Below are 12,018 nucleotides of genomic sequence, written 5' to 3'. Positions count from 1 at the left end.
AAGGATCGGTAGGTAGAGGACTGTGAAAGTTTCGTTGATCGGATCGAGGAAACGAGTCTCGCCCGCAATTTCGTGTGATTCGATTATACTCGCCGTTACGAGCGACAACGGCGGTCTCGGCCGGATGATTTAGGATACCGTTCCCGTGCAATTTCGGTTTCGGCAACGACCGAGTTTTGCGTAATTTTCGGCGCGTTCCCCGAGCCGGAGCCTCGCGGACGTAGAATTGCGTCGACGACCGGCCATAAACGCGGGCCACGGTGGAATCGCACATCGATTTCAATTACCGGTGTGCACTGCGCACAGAGGACGCGCGTTCGGTATTTTAACGCGGCGTCCGCGTATCGAAATAGACGCGGTTATGATTGCGGTCGTTAAATTTTATTTAATCGCGTCGGCGATGATTCGGCGTTGCATGCCCTGTGTATGACGTCCGTATACATAATAATAGGAGCGCGGGTAGCCGCCGACGTTACAGTTATAACCGTAAACGTGGTGCAGTAAAAATCTGATACGAATTTACGTAACCGTGACGCGCCGCGGAAAGCAAAAGCCAACGAGAGGATTCTCGCATCCGTGATATTGCATCAGAAGCCGCGGCCGCGTCCGCGGCCGCTTCCGCGCGAAGGAATGAATTTTCATCGGAAGATACTCTGCGAGAACTCTTGTCCGGACTCGCGTATCCACCGTGTGTCTACGGAAAAATGGAAATGAAATCTCTATGCGCGCGATGTTACGCCGAACCGTGACTGCCGTAAAAGAAAGTAAGGATTCCTTTAACGGAATATCGCCCGACGAAGCGTCGATTCATCCGCGTTCAGGGGATGTTGGTGTCCCCGTGAACCGGCGAGAATTAGCTTCCATCGTGGAAATAAAACCGAAAATTAATTCGCCGTTTTCGCCGGCTAATTGCCACCGTAAACGTCGTGCGTCGTGGTCGCGAGGCATCGGTGTGCAGAGGAGCGCCTGAAATTTTCCGCGAGATTAACATTTCTCGCGGTTCGTGACCGGCGATAGTAATCGTAGGCCACGGTGCTTGCGCGCGCGCTCGAACCGAGCGGGGTCCACGCAAAGCTTATCCACCGTCCGACACGCGGGGATTTCGAGGCCGTGAGTCCCGTGGAATCCTGAATGCCCGACGCCGAAGAGTTCAGAGTTCTCGGGCAGCGAAATAGCTAGTCATTACGGCGCATGAATCGTCTCTGGCGAGTGTCGGGTCGGTGGTAGCGGGCGGAACGAGGCGGAGGTGGTGCAAGGAGGGCGGCTGGAACGAATTAGGGAGAGTGGAGAGACCGGACTAGAATGAAATAGTGGAATTTATTGTGCTCTGGGACACAGCGTTAGCCCCCCCCCCCTAACCGCAACAAATGGTGCACAGTAAGAATTATAATTGATAGGGATTATTTAAGAGGGGAGCCGCCAGAAGAGACATTGGAGCAGAGGGACCAGTTCAGAGGACAGCCAAGAAGAAGCAGCCGCGAACCGGCTGGCACAAAAGTTGTTCCACTTTAGAACTGATCACGGGATAATGAATTTATGGCGCGGTCCTCTTCTGATTCGTTTCTTCCTGTCGAGGATCGCACGCGCGCGACGCTCGCTCTAAGCGTGAACGCATCGAATGCGACAAGGAATGGAGAGGCGTATTTCTGTAACTTTGGATTAGGGTGATCGGATGTATAAAACGTAAACAGTTCGTGGAACGACTTTTTGGAGATTGGTGTTCGTATCTGCCGGGTCTATCGCTTCGTTTTGCGTAACTCAAAATCAGGACATTTACTTGAACTTGAACTTTAACCCTCGTATGTTCTTCGGTGAAAAAATTTCGCCATATGTATGCCATATGTAAAATGCTTGTTTTCTTTGCATTGTAAAATGTAATTCTTCAAAATATGAAGTTACCAACGAAGTTCGATTGACCGATTCAAAGTATAAAGCGAAAATGGGAAAAGTATCGAGTCGGACCTTTTGTCTAAACATTTGCGAGGATGGGGGGATCGAATATTGAAAAATACGTCGAGAGTAGTCTGCGTATTGGTTAGATGTTGCAAAGAAGTTGCTATAGTACTCACAGTTGTTGCGCGACGTCGCGGAGGACGACGAGGTGTCAGCTTCGTTGCCGCAGCAGACTTTGAACACGACTTTCATGTTGTTGCTGGAGCACCTTCCGCCGATGCGCTTGTGAAGGTCCTCCTTGGACGAGGTGCTGATGAAGTAGTAATCGTGTCCCGGTAGGAACTCTAGTCCTCCGGGTTGCGGTGTGAACGGCCTGAAGGTGATCGTGAAGTACATCGTCTTGGACGGCTTGTCGCAGACCGCTATCACCCGCGGATTCGGATTCGTTATCCGACATGTTTCGTACTCCTCCTTGGACACCTACGGAAACGAATTGGAGGCGTTGTAAACTTCTGTGGCGAATCGATTGGCGACGCTTCCGGTTTGCAGCGAAACCGGCCGTCTCGAGAGAAGGAGAGAGAGAGAGAGAGAGAGAGAGAGGGGGATAACGTGCTCTTTGTTTTACGTCTCGACGAGAGCACGGTGTTTGCGGAGGCAGAGCGCGCAGTCCCACAAAAGGACATTAATCGTTGATTGACTACTGTGAAAGAAGTTGCCGTCGCGTCGGCTAGTCTGCGTGGCCCGGCTCCGGAGAAGGCTGATTTCTGCTACTCGACTAGTTTCGCCTCGCAAGACACGGTCCACCGGAGAAATAATGTCTATTGTCGGGACTCGATCGCCGCGCTATCGAGACAATGCGAGGGGGATGATGGGCGTCGAAACGGTGATTAGATCTCGACGATGATTCGTAAGTTTGTGCTTACGTCTGCGCCGCCGGACGGTCCCGGGATCGACGATAGCAACGCGAGAGGGGAACTTTCCACGATGCTAGCAACAATTTGATTCACGAGATGTTTTTCTCAGGACTGCCAACAGCGGCCGGGCAACCGAGCGTGCTCTATTATTTCAGGAATCGCGGCAACGATATTCCGCCCGTGAATATTTTTAAGAGGAGTTGGCGGTGGTGGTGGTGGTGTGGTGTGGTGGTGATCTAGCAGCCCCTCTCGGTGGCAGAGCGGTGTTAAAAGTTGGCTCCGAAGCGGAAGTCGTTCTTGGGGGTCCGCGGCGAGCGAGTTAACGAACGAGTTTCGAGTAGCAACAGCTGTCTAAACATCCACGGAACGCCCTTTGACAATTTTTTCGTTCGTGTAATGGGCCGGCAGTCCCGTAACACGATTTATATCTGCCGATCCCAGGGCATGTGGAGCGGCGCATAACATACATGGCATCGCGACGAACTTTTACCGGAAGGAGAATTGAATTATTCGCGGTCGAACCGCGTGTACTTACGTTGTAGATAATATACTTCTCAGCGTCGTCGTCATACGTCCCCGGTTGGTACACGGGACATATTATATTCACTTGGTCGTATTCGAACGCCGCGTTGTTCTTGTTCACGTCTATTATATGGTCTGTGTTGTCTATTCGAAATCTGCAACAGAAAAAGAGGACCGTTAGCAACGCCGCTCAATCATAAATACATACAAATACATGTGTAATTTACTGTTTACGTTCGAAAAACAGTAAAATTTCCCACCTATAACTTGGCGGAGTTATACAATATAAAGAAACGGTCGCGACACGACTGGCAACGGCTCGAAGTTATCATTTCCGCTACATTCCCCGCGTTGCGCGAAAAAAATGCAACTAACGAAGTTCGCGTGAAGAAAGGGCATTTGATCGGGAGTGCAATGAGCGAGAACCTACTGGCATTATAATCGTATGTAACCGACCAGACACAAATCAGGAACGTATCGCGAATGGCAAAGGGTTAATATATTTTTACAGCGAACGAAGAGTTGGTCGTTGTACATGGCCGAGCCTTTGAAAAATGAATTCCGGGATATCCGCGCGATGAGTACGAACATTAACGACTACGTTCCGTTCGCCACGGGATGTCGACGGGGGGGGGGGGGGGGGGGGGGCACAATAGGTCCAGCCGTTTCCGCGTATCGGTCGCTCGGAAACGAGGGTATCCATGAAACATTCGCGAAATTCCGACGCCCCCGGAGGTTCCTCGCAGGGAGTACATGGTTGCCTCTGGGTCCCTCGGTAGCCAGGTCAGGAAAGAGAGAAAAAAGAGAGGACGCGCGGACTCGCCCTCGTAGGCACCCAATGTCAGATAGGCAGGCGCCCATGGTGTCGGGACCCCACGTAAGTGTACATACGGCTTCTGCGCGCATGTACACACATGTACGCACACAGGTGAGGTTGTATATACAGGTTCGGTTGTATTATGTAGCGGAGCTTGCTGGATACTTGGCGAGGATGGAACGAAAGATCGGCGAATATGTAGAAAGGAAGGTAAAGAAGAAGAAGAAGAAGGACCAAAAGAAGAAGAAGAAGAAGAAGAAGAAGAAGAAGAAGAAGAAGAAGAAGAAGAAGACGAAGAGGAAGAAGAGGAGGAGAAGGAAGGTGAAGAAAGTGGAGGACGGTTCCTATATAACCGGTTCTTCCCAACGGCGCTCACATACGGCAATACACGTCCGTACCTCCACGTTGCACCGAGCACAGTAACGTCTCCTGCTGTTCACACCGCCCTATTTCGGGTCTACGAATCGGCGCAACGACTATTTTCTTGGTTCTCGCGGTCGCTCCACTTGTTTCGACCCCATATTTATTTTCCTTTCGCCGGCTCGCCTCCGCCACGTACGACCGTGCATGCCCGCCGAGTATATTTGTTCTGGGTTACATAAATTAGATACGGACGCGCGATGATGCCCGGCGTCCACGGGAATGTTCGGGCACCGTTGAAATACGGTTTCCCTGTTTTCTTAACGCTCGAGCGGACCAACTCTCGGACCGTTTCTTTTTCGCGACGCTTAATTTAATTCCATCGTGAAGGCCTGGCCGACGACGCCGCGCCGCATCGCAAGCGGACCGATCGTCGCGTTATCGTGTCAATGTTGGGACACGCTATCAATGATAAATTTGCGGTTACTTATCGGTAGTCGGCTATGCAAATTCACGCAAGTCGAATCCAGCACCTACCGGATGGTGCAACATTATATCGTGTATAAAACCGAACATTTATTGAACGGAATGTTTCGTCCTAAAATACAACAAGAAATCGGACACGAACTTTTGTACTAGCCTAAAATATAAATGTTCCAAACATTTCATGTAAAAGTCGTACAGCTTAGGAAATGATCGAATCAAAGTGATAAGAGATGCGTTACAGTAAGGTGCGCTGCAAAGAGTGCATATTAACGACGTTGTCGGCGGTACTCTACGGATTATTTCATTTATCAGCGATGTTAATATATACTGACAAAGAGAGGTGAAACATCATCGAATTTCATTGTATGTTATTGAAATGCATAAACGTCGGTCTGGTTGCTAATGGTTCGATTAAAGTAATCGAACGCACCGCGCGGAGAGCAATGACGTACAATTTCGGGTAATGAATAGCATCGCGCAGTAATATTACGCGTTACCTAGAGGTTCGTCGCTAAGAACTAGTATCCGCGCTTGGGGACCTAGTGGATTTAGTTCTTAAAGCTATTATCTTAATACCAGGATCCATATTTAGGGTCTAAATCACTGGTATCTTGATAAATTACTGGTATCCGGAGAGTCTGCCAGTACCTAAACGGGCCGGGGTACCTGGCAGGGTTCAGAGTTTCAAAGTTCGCCAAGTTCTCTATCCGGTTGTAAGAACGCGACACGACGTTTCGGTCTTCGGGATGCGTAGACGCGCAAAGATGGTTCGCTTCGCGGTGTGCGAGCAGGTTTTGTGCTTTCCGTTTAGGTTTCGGCGTTGGTGTGTTCTGGGGAGAGCAGCCCGTAAAGCTCTCCGTGGCGGTAAAACGCGGGCGTCGAAAACGCGGCCCTACGTTTCGGAGCATTAACGGACAATCTCGTAAGTGGGCGTGTAAGGGCTCGAAAATTGGAAGGTAGGCCGGGCCTCGACCAAATTAACGTTTGGCGATAATATCCGCTCTCTCTCGGTGCCCAGTGCCCGGTGCCCCCATGTCGGTCCGTCGCGTCCGTCGGCTCTCGGTGTACCCACCCTAAGCGCGCAACCAACGCCAACAACCTCGGGACCGAGAGGAAGAACGAGAGAGGCACGCGCACACAACCGAGACCGGCCACGGTTGTGTTCCTGTTCGCTTCGAGGAAGGTGTATGTATGTGTTTGCGCGCGCGCGCGCGCGCGTGTGTGTGTGTCTGCGTCGCGCGTGGGTGTATAGGACATTTCAGTCGCAAACCGGCCATTCACGAATTTATTAGACACCGTATACGTACGATCGTGGCCCGAATTACTCGCGATAAAAGCACGGCATGGCTCCTTTTGGTACTTCGGGACGGGCAGCTCCGTTTCCACGGAGGTTGATGTACCGTGGCCGTCTTGTTCCCCGGTCGTCGACGCGTTAATGGCGGCGATGCGCGGTGAATTGTGATGTATAAATTTGCCGGAGGATTCCGTTTTGAAGGAAACCCGCTCTCCGAGAGCAGTCCCTTTCTCTCGAGCTCTTGTTCGGCCAACGGAATGAAATACGAAAATTATGGCGAAAGAACGCCTTCGACGCGATTCGTCGAGAACGTGTGCGTGTGTACGCGCGATGTTTTCTTTCCTCTCGGTATTAGGATCTTGTTAAATAAAAAAACATTACGACACGGTATTACCAATCGCGTGGACAGCCAACAAGGTATACCGATTACGCGGAACACGCGTCTCGGTCTTCGGCCTCTCGTCTATTTGTTATTTTAATCCCGGCTCGAATTATGCCCGATGAAAGCCTGTTATTGCATGTTACGGTACTTAGAACGCGATCCTTTTAACTCGAGGACGAGAGGCGCTTTTGGTACTCTTGCTGGTACAGCGCATAAAGGCTGTCTTGTATTACGATCGTCGACGTGTTATTGGTAGCCTCGATGTGTGATTTAAAGGTTTCCCCGGCGGGAACGGTGTCATTTGCATATACCTACGTATTCGTAGGATCTCTCTCCGAGGACCCTCGTATTAATGCGATACGTTGCCTTGGTTCTCAACAGTTCTTTTCTGGCCTTAGGTAAATACTTTGCATGAATATGTATGGGCGAGTCTCCGGTGACCCTTTCGAACCTGAAACCTGTGCGTCTCTAAATATCGGGGGCTCGCGTGGACAACGTTTTCGTCCACCTGATACACACGATAATGTTGCACGGACTAATGTTCGCCCTGTGTTATGCGGTTGTTGCACACGGGGTGGCTGCCGCTCCCATTGATCGTTACGTTTCACCCCGCAACCGTTAAAATGACTAAAAATCACTTGGAATCATCCGCGAAAACTATCGAAAGTTCGTCGACTCAATGTGTAGAGTGTACAAATGAACTTTAGAAAGCTCAAAGTTTTTCTGTTTTTCTGTTTTTCTGTTCGCATATAAACACTGCCCCTTGAAGGAGACGAACCGAACCTTTGCCCTAAAGTTTTTTTTTCTTCAAAATTTAACAAATGTACTTGTTTCGGAATGAGCGAAACGAATTAGCGCAAAAGAAACACAATTCGGGTAATTCCAATTTAACTTAAACACATTTGGACTCCGCGAAAGGGGCGAACATGTTGCAAATCTGACAAAAACCAAGCATTACGTTTGCAAGTTTACGAGGAGTTTGGCGATAAATAAAATTTGTTTGTCGTCTAGTACGACGTTCAAGCTTGATAGAAGATTACTAGGTGTTCTCGCGCGGATATTCAAACTGCTAATGAACCTTCGGTTACCGATGAAACGGTCTTTATTGGCGATCTCGCGGGACCGACTGTATTTACGGAGTCCGGTTCCGAGCTGTCCGCGTTTATTCGTAATTTCCGTGTCACATGTATAATACGGGCATCGCGGCTCTCTTTCACCGGTGAATCGTGTCGCCGGTGCTAATTGCTTCGACGGGTAAATGCCTATAAAATCCGCGGAGCGCCTGGCGGAATTATTCGAGAGCCAATAATTGTTCGACATATCCTACCCCTTAACCGTCTTCATTAATTCCCACTACTGTCCGGCCGACACCAATCAACTACCAAATAAAACCTACGTAAGGGTCCGCCTAATTGGAACAACGAAAAAGTGGGCGTGCACCGATCGTGGACCTCCATCGTTTCGGGACCCCTGGAAATTCCTGCTGATCGTTCGCCGAGATCAATTTTATCCGTCACTCCTTCTTTCCTTTGCCTACGCGTCTCTCGTCTCGAACGAGCGGGCGCAGCTCGCGTACACGTACACATACATCGAGAGAGAAAGAGAGAGAGAGAGAGAGAGAGAGAGAGAGAGAGATATGCATACAAATTGTGTACGGACACATGCACGTAGGATACGCACACGGGCGCGTGTACACCGTGTCCAATCCTCATTTCCCGTTTTCAAACGGCGCGCGGCGAGAGCGGAGAGCTCTATGGTTTCTCTTTCTCGGCCGATCGCGTTAGAAAAAAAAAAAAAAGGAGAAGGAGAGGTCTGGCGCGTAGCCGAAGCTAAAAAGTTATCGCTTCGAGGGCCGCAATTACGCGAGATTCCTATCGGCGTAATTACCGTCGTTCTCCCCGCGGTTCACGGTATTCAAGGATCTCGGAAAGGAACGCCGGGAAGCAATAGAAATCGCAGGACGATCGACGCAGAAACGACACGGTCGTTTCTCGTGGTCTGCAAAAGGAACCTTTTTAATCATCGATCCCTGACCTTCGTTTCGCCGTGTTAACGAACATCCTGGCGAAGGAAGAGAACGGTTTTCAAAGCACGCGTCGCAAACTTTGTGTCGTCGTCGTCCGCGATGCAGACGGGACAAAGACTTGACGAGAAACGCAGAGGAAGATATGCTAACCGGGACCGTGGAGGAAGCGGAACAGAGAGGCGAAGAGGAAGGGAACCGTGGAAATGCGAGAGAAAGAAACATCGCGGGAGCGAGATGGACAACAGAGGCAAAAACAGGGAAAGAGGGACGAGCGGAGAAAGCGCAGGCTTATGCACTAACTATAAGTGGGATATTCTGGCAGGAATATCAAAGCTCGGATGCTGCGTCAAAGCGGCCAGACAGGGATGGTAAAACCGAGCACGAGGGAGGAAGAAAGACCGAGAGGAAAACTGGAAAGAGACCAGAAGCGAAAATGCTTCGCGGACATATGTATCCTTGGACGCTGCCGGAAAAGTGTTTGACCCTTTCGTTCAGCGTTTCATTGCCTGGAGAATCTCTGTGCGCGTATTGGCTCGCTCAAGAAGGACGAAACAAACCTGAATAGATGCTAAAGCATGACTACTTCCTCGCTTAAGCGACGATTCGAATTGTAAAGAACTTGTGTCCAATATTAACACGTTCGTTACGAGCGATACACAATTTATCATATTTTATAAGAATCAATGTTACAATTCTGTAGAATGTTAGGACTACGGACTAAAAAACACATTCTTTTACGAAACGAAGGAACGTCCTAATTTTTATGGTCAAAGGTGAACAACGCACACTTTTCCTGTCCGTTCTACTTGACGGCTGACGGGTCCTGGTGCGGAAAGAATTAGCGTAGAAAATTTATAGCGGCCGACGCCTATGAATAATTTAAGGAAGTTCGATGGTTCATTAAAGCCACTCTTGGATTTTCGAGTTTTACCCCAACTGTTCGGTCACAGGAGGGGCACAGTTTCGGTAATTATCATAATTCGAACATTAGTCACGCCAGCCGAATCGCTACACCTGCGCCAGGAAAAATGCCAGGGTCCAAAGACACCGGCACGGTTGCTTTCCTGTCCAAACAGTAATATGGGAATCGTAGTTTACGGTTCCGGGAAGGTGTTGCGTATCGATCTCCACCTGCCGCCGCGATTTTGTAACGTGCTCGGTAATTGCTGCTCCCCTAGACAATTTTGTTTTTCTACGGTAGAAACACAAAACCGCTAGGACCTTTCCTTTCGTCACGGTGGCGATCGTAATTTCGTGTGAAACGTTCGTGAACATTTTTACGGGCGTCGTTTTAAGGAGTATGTTAATCGCAGCGACAACCGACCGCTCGTACAGGGCGTGTCCCGTTGTACGATCAACGTTTTGTTTCCTCCGAGGTAAGATATTTTTGAAAAAGTCCCTCAAAACAGCTTAATTCGATCGCTGTTAGCAGACGCACTGCTTCCCCGTAAAAGAAAAAGGAGCGGAGGCGAGGCCGAGGCCGAGGACGAGGACGAGGACGAGGACGAGGACTTTTTAAGCCCGGCTATAAAGAAGATTCAACTTGCCACTGACGTAACTTACTTCACCGTGGAAGTATAAAAGGGACCGGGCACCGCACTCGGTCCCGTAAATCTATTTCGAAGACGGGCACAGGACATTTTTGCCGAAACACAGGTTCCGTTCGTACGTCCGCTCGGTGGCGGCCCGTTCAACTTTTAAATTATTTATAAAAGACGCTCGCATTCCCGCGGCTTTCCGTACCGTGACGAATACCACGATCTCGTGCCGTATTTATAATAACTTCCTGCAAGATGGTCCTCTATACGCCGGCAGTCGGTCCATTTAATGCACGACATTAATGCGTTATGTAAAAGCGTGCGGGGTGATTCTCTTGTCGTCGTCGTTGTCGTCGTCGTCGTCGTCGTCGTCGTCGTTGTCGTTGTCGTTGTCGTTGTCGTTGTCGTTGTCGTTGTCGTTGTCGTTGTCGTTGTCGTTGTCGTTGTCGTTGTCGTTGTCGTTGTCGTTGTCGTTGTCGTTGTCGTTGTCGTTGTCGTTGTCGTTGTCGTTGTCGTTGTCGTTGTCGTTGTCGTTGTCGTTGTCGTTGTCGTTGTCGTTGTCGTTGTCGTTGTCGTTGTCGTTGTCGTTGTCGTTGTCGTTGTCGTTGTCGTTGTCGTTGTCGTTGTCGTTGTCGTTGTCGTTGTCGTTGTCGTTGTCGTTGTCGTTGTCGTTGTCGTTGTCGTTGTCGTTGTCGTTGTCGTTGTCGTTGTCGTTGTCGTTGTCGTTGTCGTTGTCGTTGTCGTTGTCGTTGTCGTTGTCGTTGTCGTTGTCGTTGTCGTTGTCGTTGTCGTTGTCGTTGTCGTTGTCGTTGTCGTTGTCGTTGTCGTTGTCGTTGTCGTTGTCGTTGTCGTTGTCGTTGTCGTTGTCGTTGTCGTTGTCGTTGTCGTTGTCGTTGTCGTTGTCGTTGTCGTTGTCGTTGTCGTTGTCGTTGTCGTTGTCGTTGTCGTTGTCGTTGTCGTTGTCGTTGTCGTTGTCGTTGTCGTTGTCGTTGTCGTTGTCGTTGTCGTTGTCGTTGTCGTTGTCGTTGTCGTTGTCGTTGTCGTTGTCGTTGTCGTTGTCGTTGTCGTTGTCGTTGTCGTTGTCGTTGTCGTTGTCGTTGTCGTTGTCGTTGTCGTTGTCGTTGTCGTTGTCGTTGTCGTTGTCGTTGTCGTTGTCGTTGTCGTTGTCGTTGTCGTTGTCGTTGTCGTCGTCGTCGTCGTCGTCTGCGAGAGGCCTGGCGGTGGTGGCGGCGGCGTCTTTTCGTCTCTCCATGCCATTAGGACGGCCCCGGCGTTATTATTAGTTAACTTCAAATATTTATTATATTCTTCCCTCCACGGCGTCCGCCTTCGACCGCGAACGAATCCGTCTCCGGTTCGGTCTATTTTTGTGTCCTGGTTAACTCGAATAGACTTCCTGCTACTTCTGCATTTTCTGCATACTCGTCTTTGAAACGCCTGTTTTTTCGTCGACGACAATTTTTCCCGTTGCACGCTTCAACCCTCGCGCATGCTTCAGAAATAACGGAAAAGGTTTTCCAGTGATATTTCCCTCATTTTCTCTTTACGCTTCAATTCGAGAAATTGTGTTTTACATTCGTCTTTCGTACATTGAACGAATGCATCAAAGTGGAACACGACAAAGGAGAAATCAAACTTGTTTTGTGCTCTGCGAGAACAAGAGAAGACGTCGGCAATATTTTGTATCTCCGTGTAAAACGAAAACGCAATCGTCGCTAATGACCAAGTTGTCGAAGAAGAAGAAAATGCAAGTATCGACGATGCTGCGAAGCAGTTATGACTTTTC

At 49.6% G+C, this 12,018-nt stretch overlaps 1 protein-coding gene and 1 long non-coding RNA gene across 3 annotated transcripts in view; one reads left to right on the top strand and one right to left on the bottom strand.

Annotated features, from left to right (window-relative positions):
- Nucleotides 1–12,018, top strand: part of LOC143353003 (uncharacterized) — a 103,019-nt gene that overhangs the window by 5,485 nt on the left and 85,516 nt on the right. The gene's annotated exons all lie outside the window — the stretch shown is intronic.
- Nucleotides 1–12,018, bottom strand: part of Ephrin (ephrin) — a 53,739-nt gene that overhangs the window by 5,391 nt on the left and 36,330 nt on the right. Inside the window, exons 2-3 of the mRNA XM_076786090.1 lie at nucleotides 3,343–3,484; nucleotides 2,070–2,373 (exon numbers count right to left, since the gene is read on the bottom strand). Of these exons, the coding sequence (XP_076642205.1) occupies nucleotides 2,070–2,373; nucleotides 3,343–3,484 (446 nt within the window). The remainder of the gene's footprint in view (nucleotides 1–2,069; nucleotides 2,374–3,342; nucleotides 3,485–12,018) is intronic.

This window comes from Halictus rubicundus, chromosome 3, assembly GCF_050948215.1.
Source record: "Halictus rubicundus isolate RS-2024b chromosome 3, iyHalRubi1_principal, whole genome shotgun sequence".
Taxonomy (NCBI): domain Eukaryota; kingdom Metazoa; phylum Arthropoda; class Insecta; order Hymenoptera; family Halictidae; genus Halictus; species Halictus rubicundus.
The sequence above is the reverse complement of the archived record's forward strand: the minus strand, read 5'-3'. Positions and strand labels throughout refer to the sequence as shown.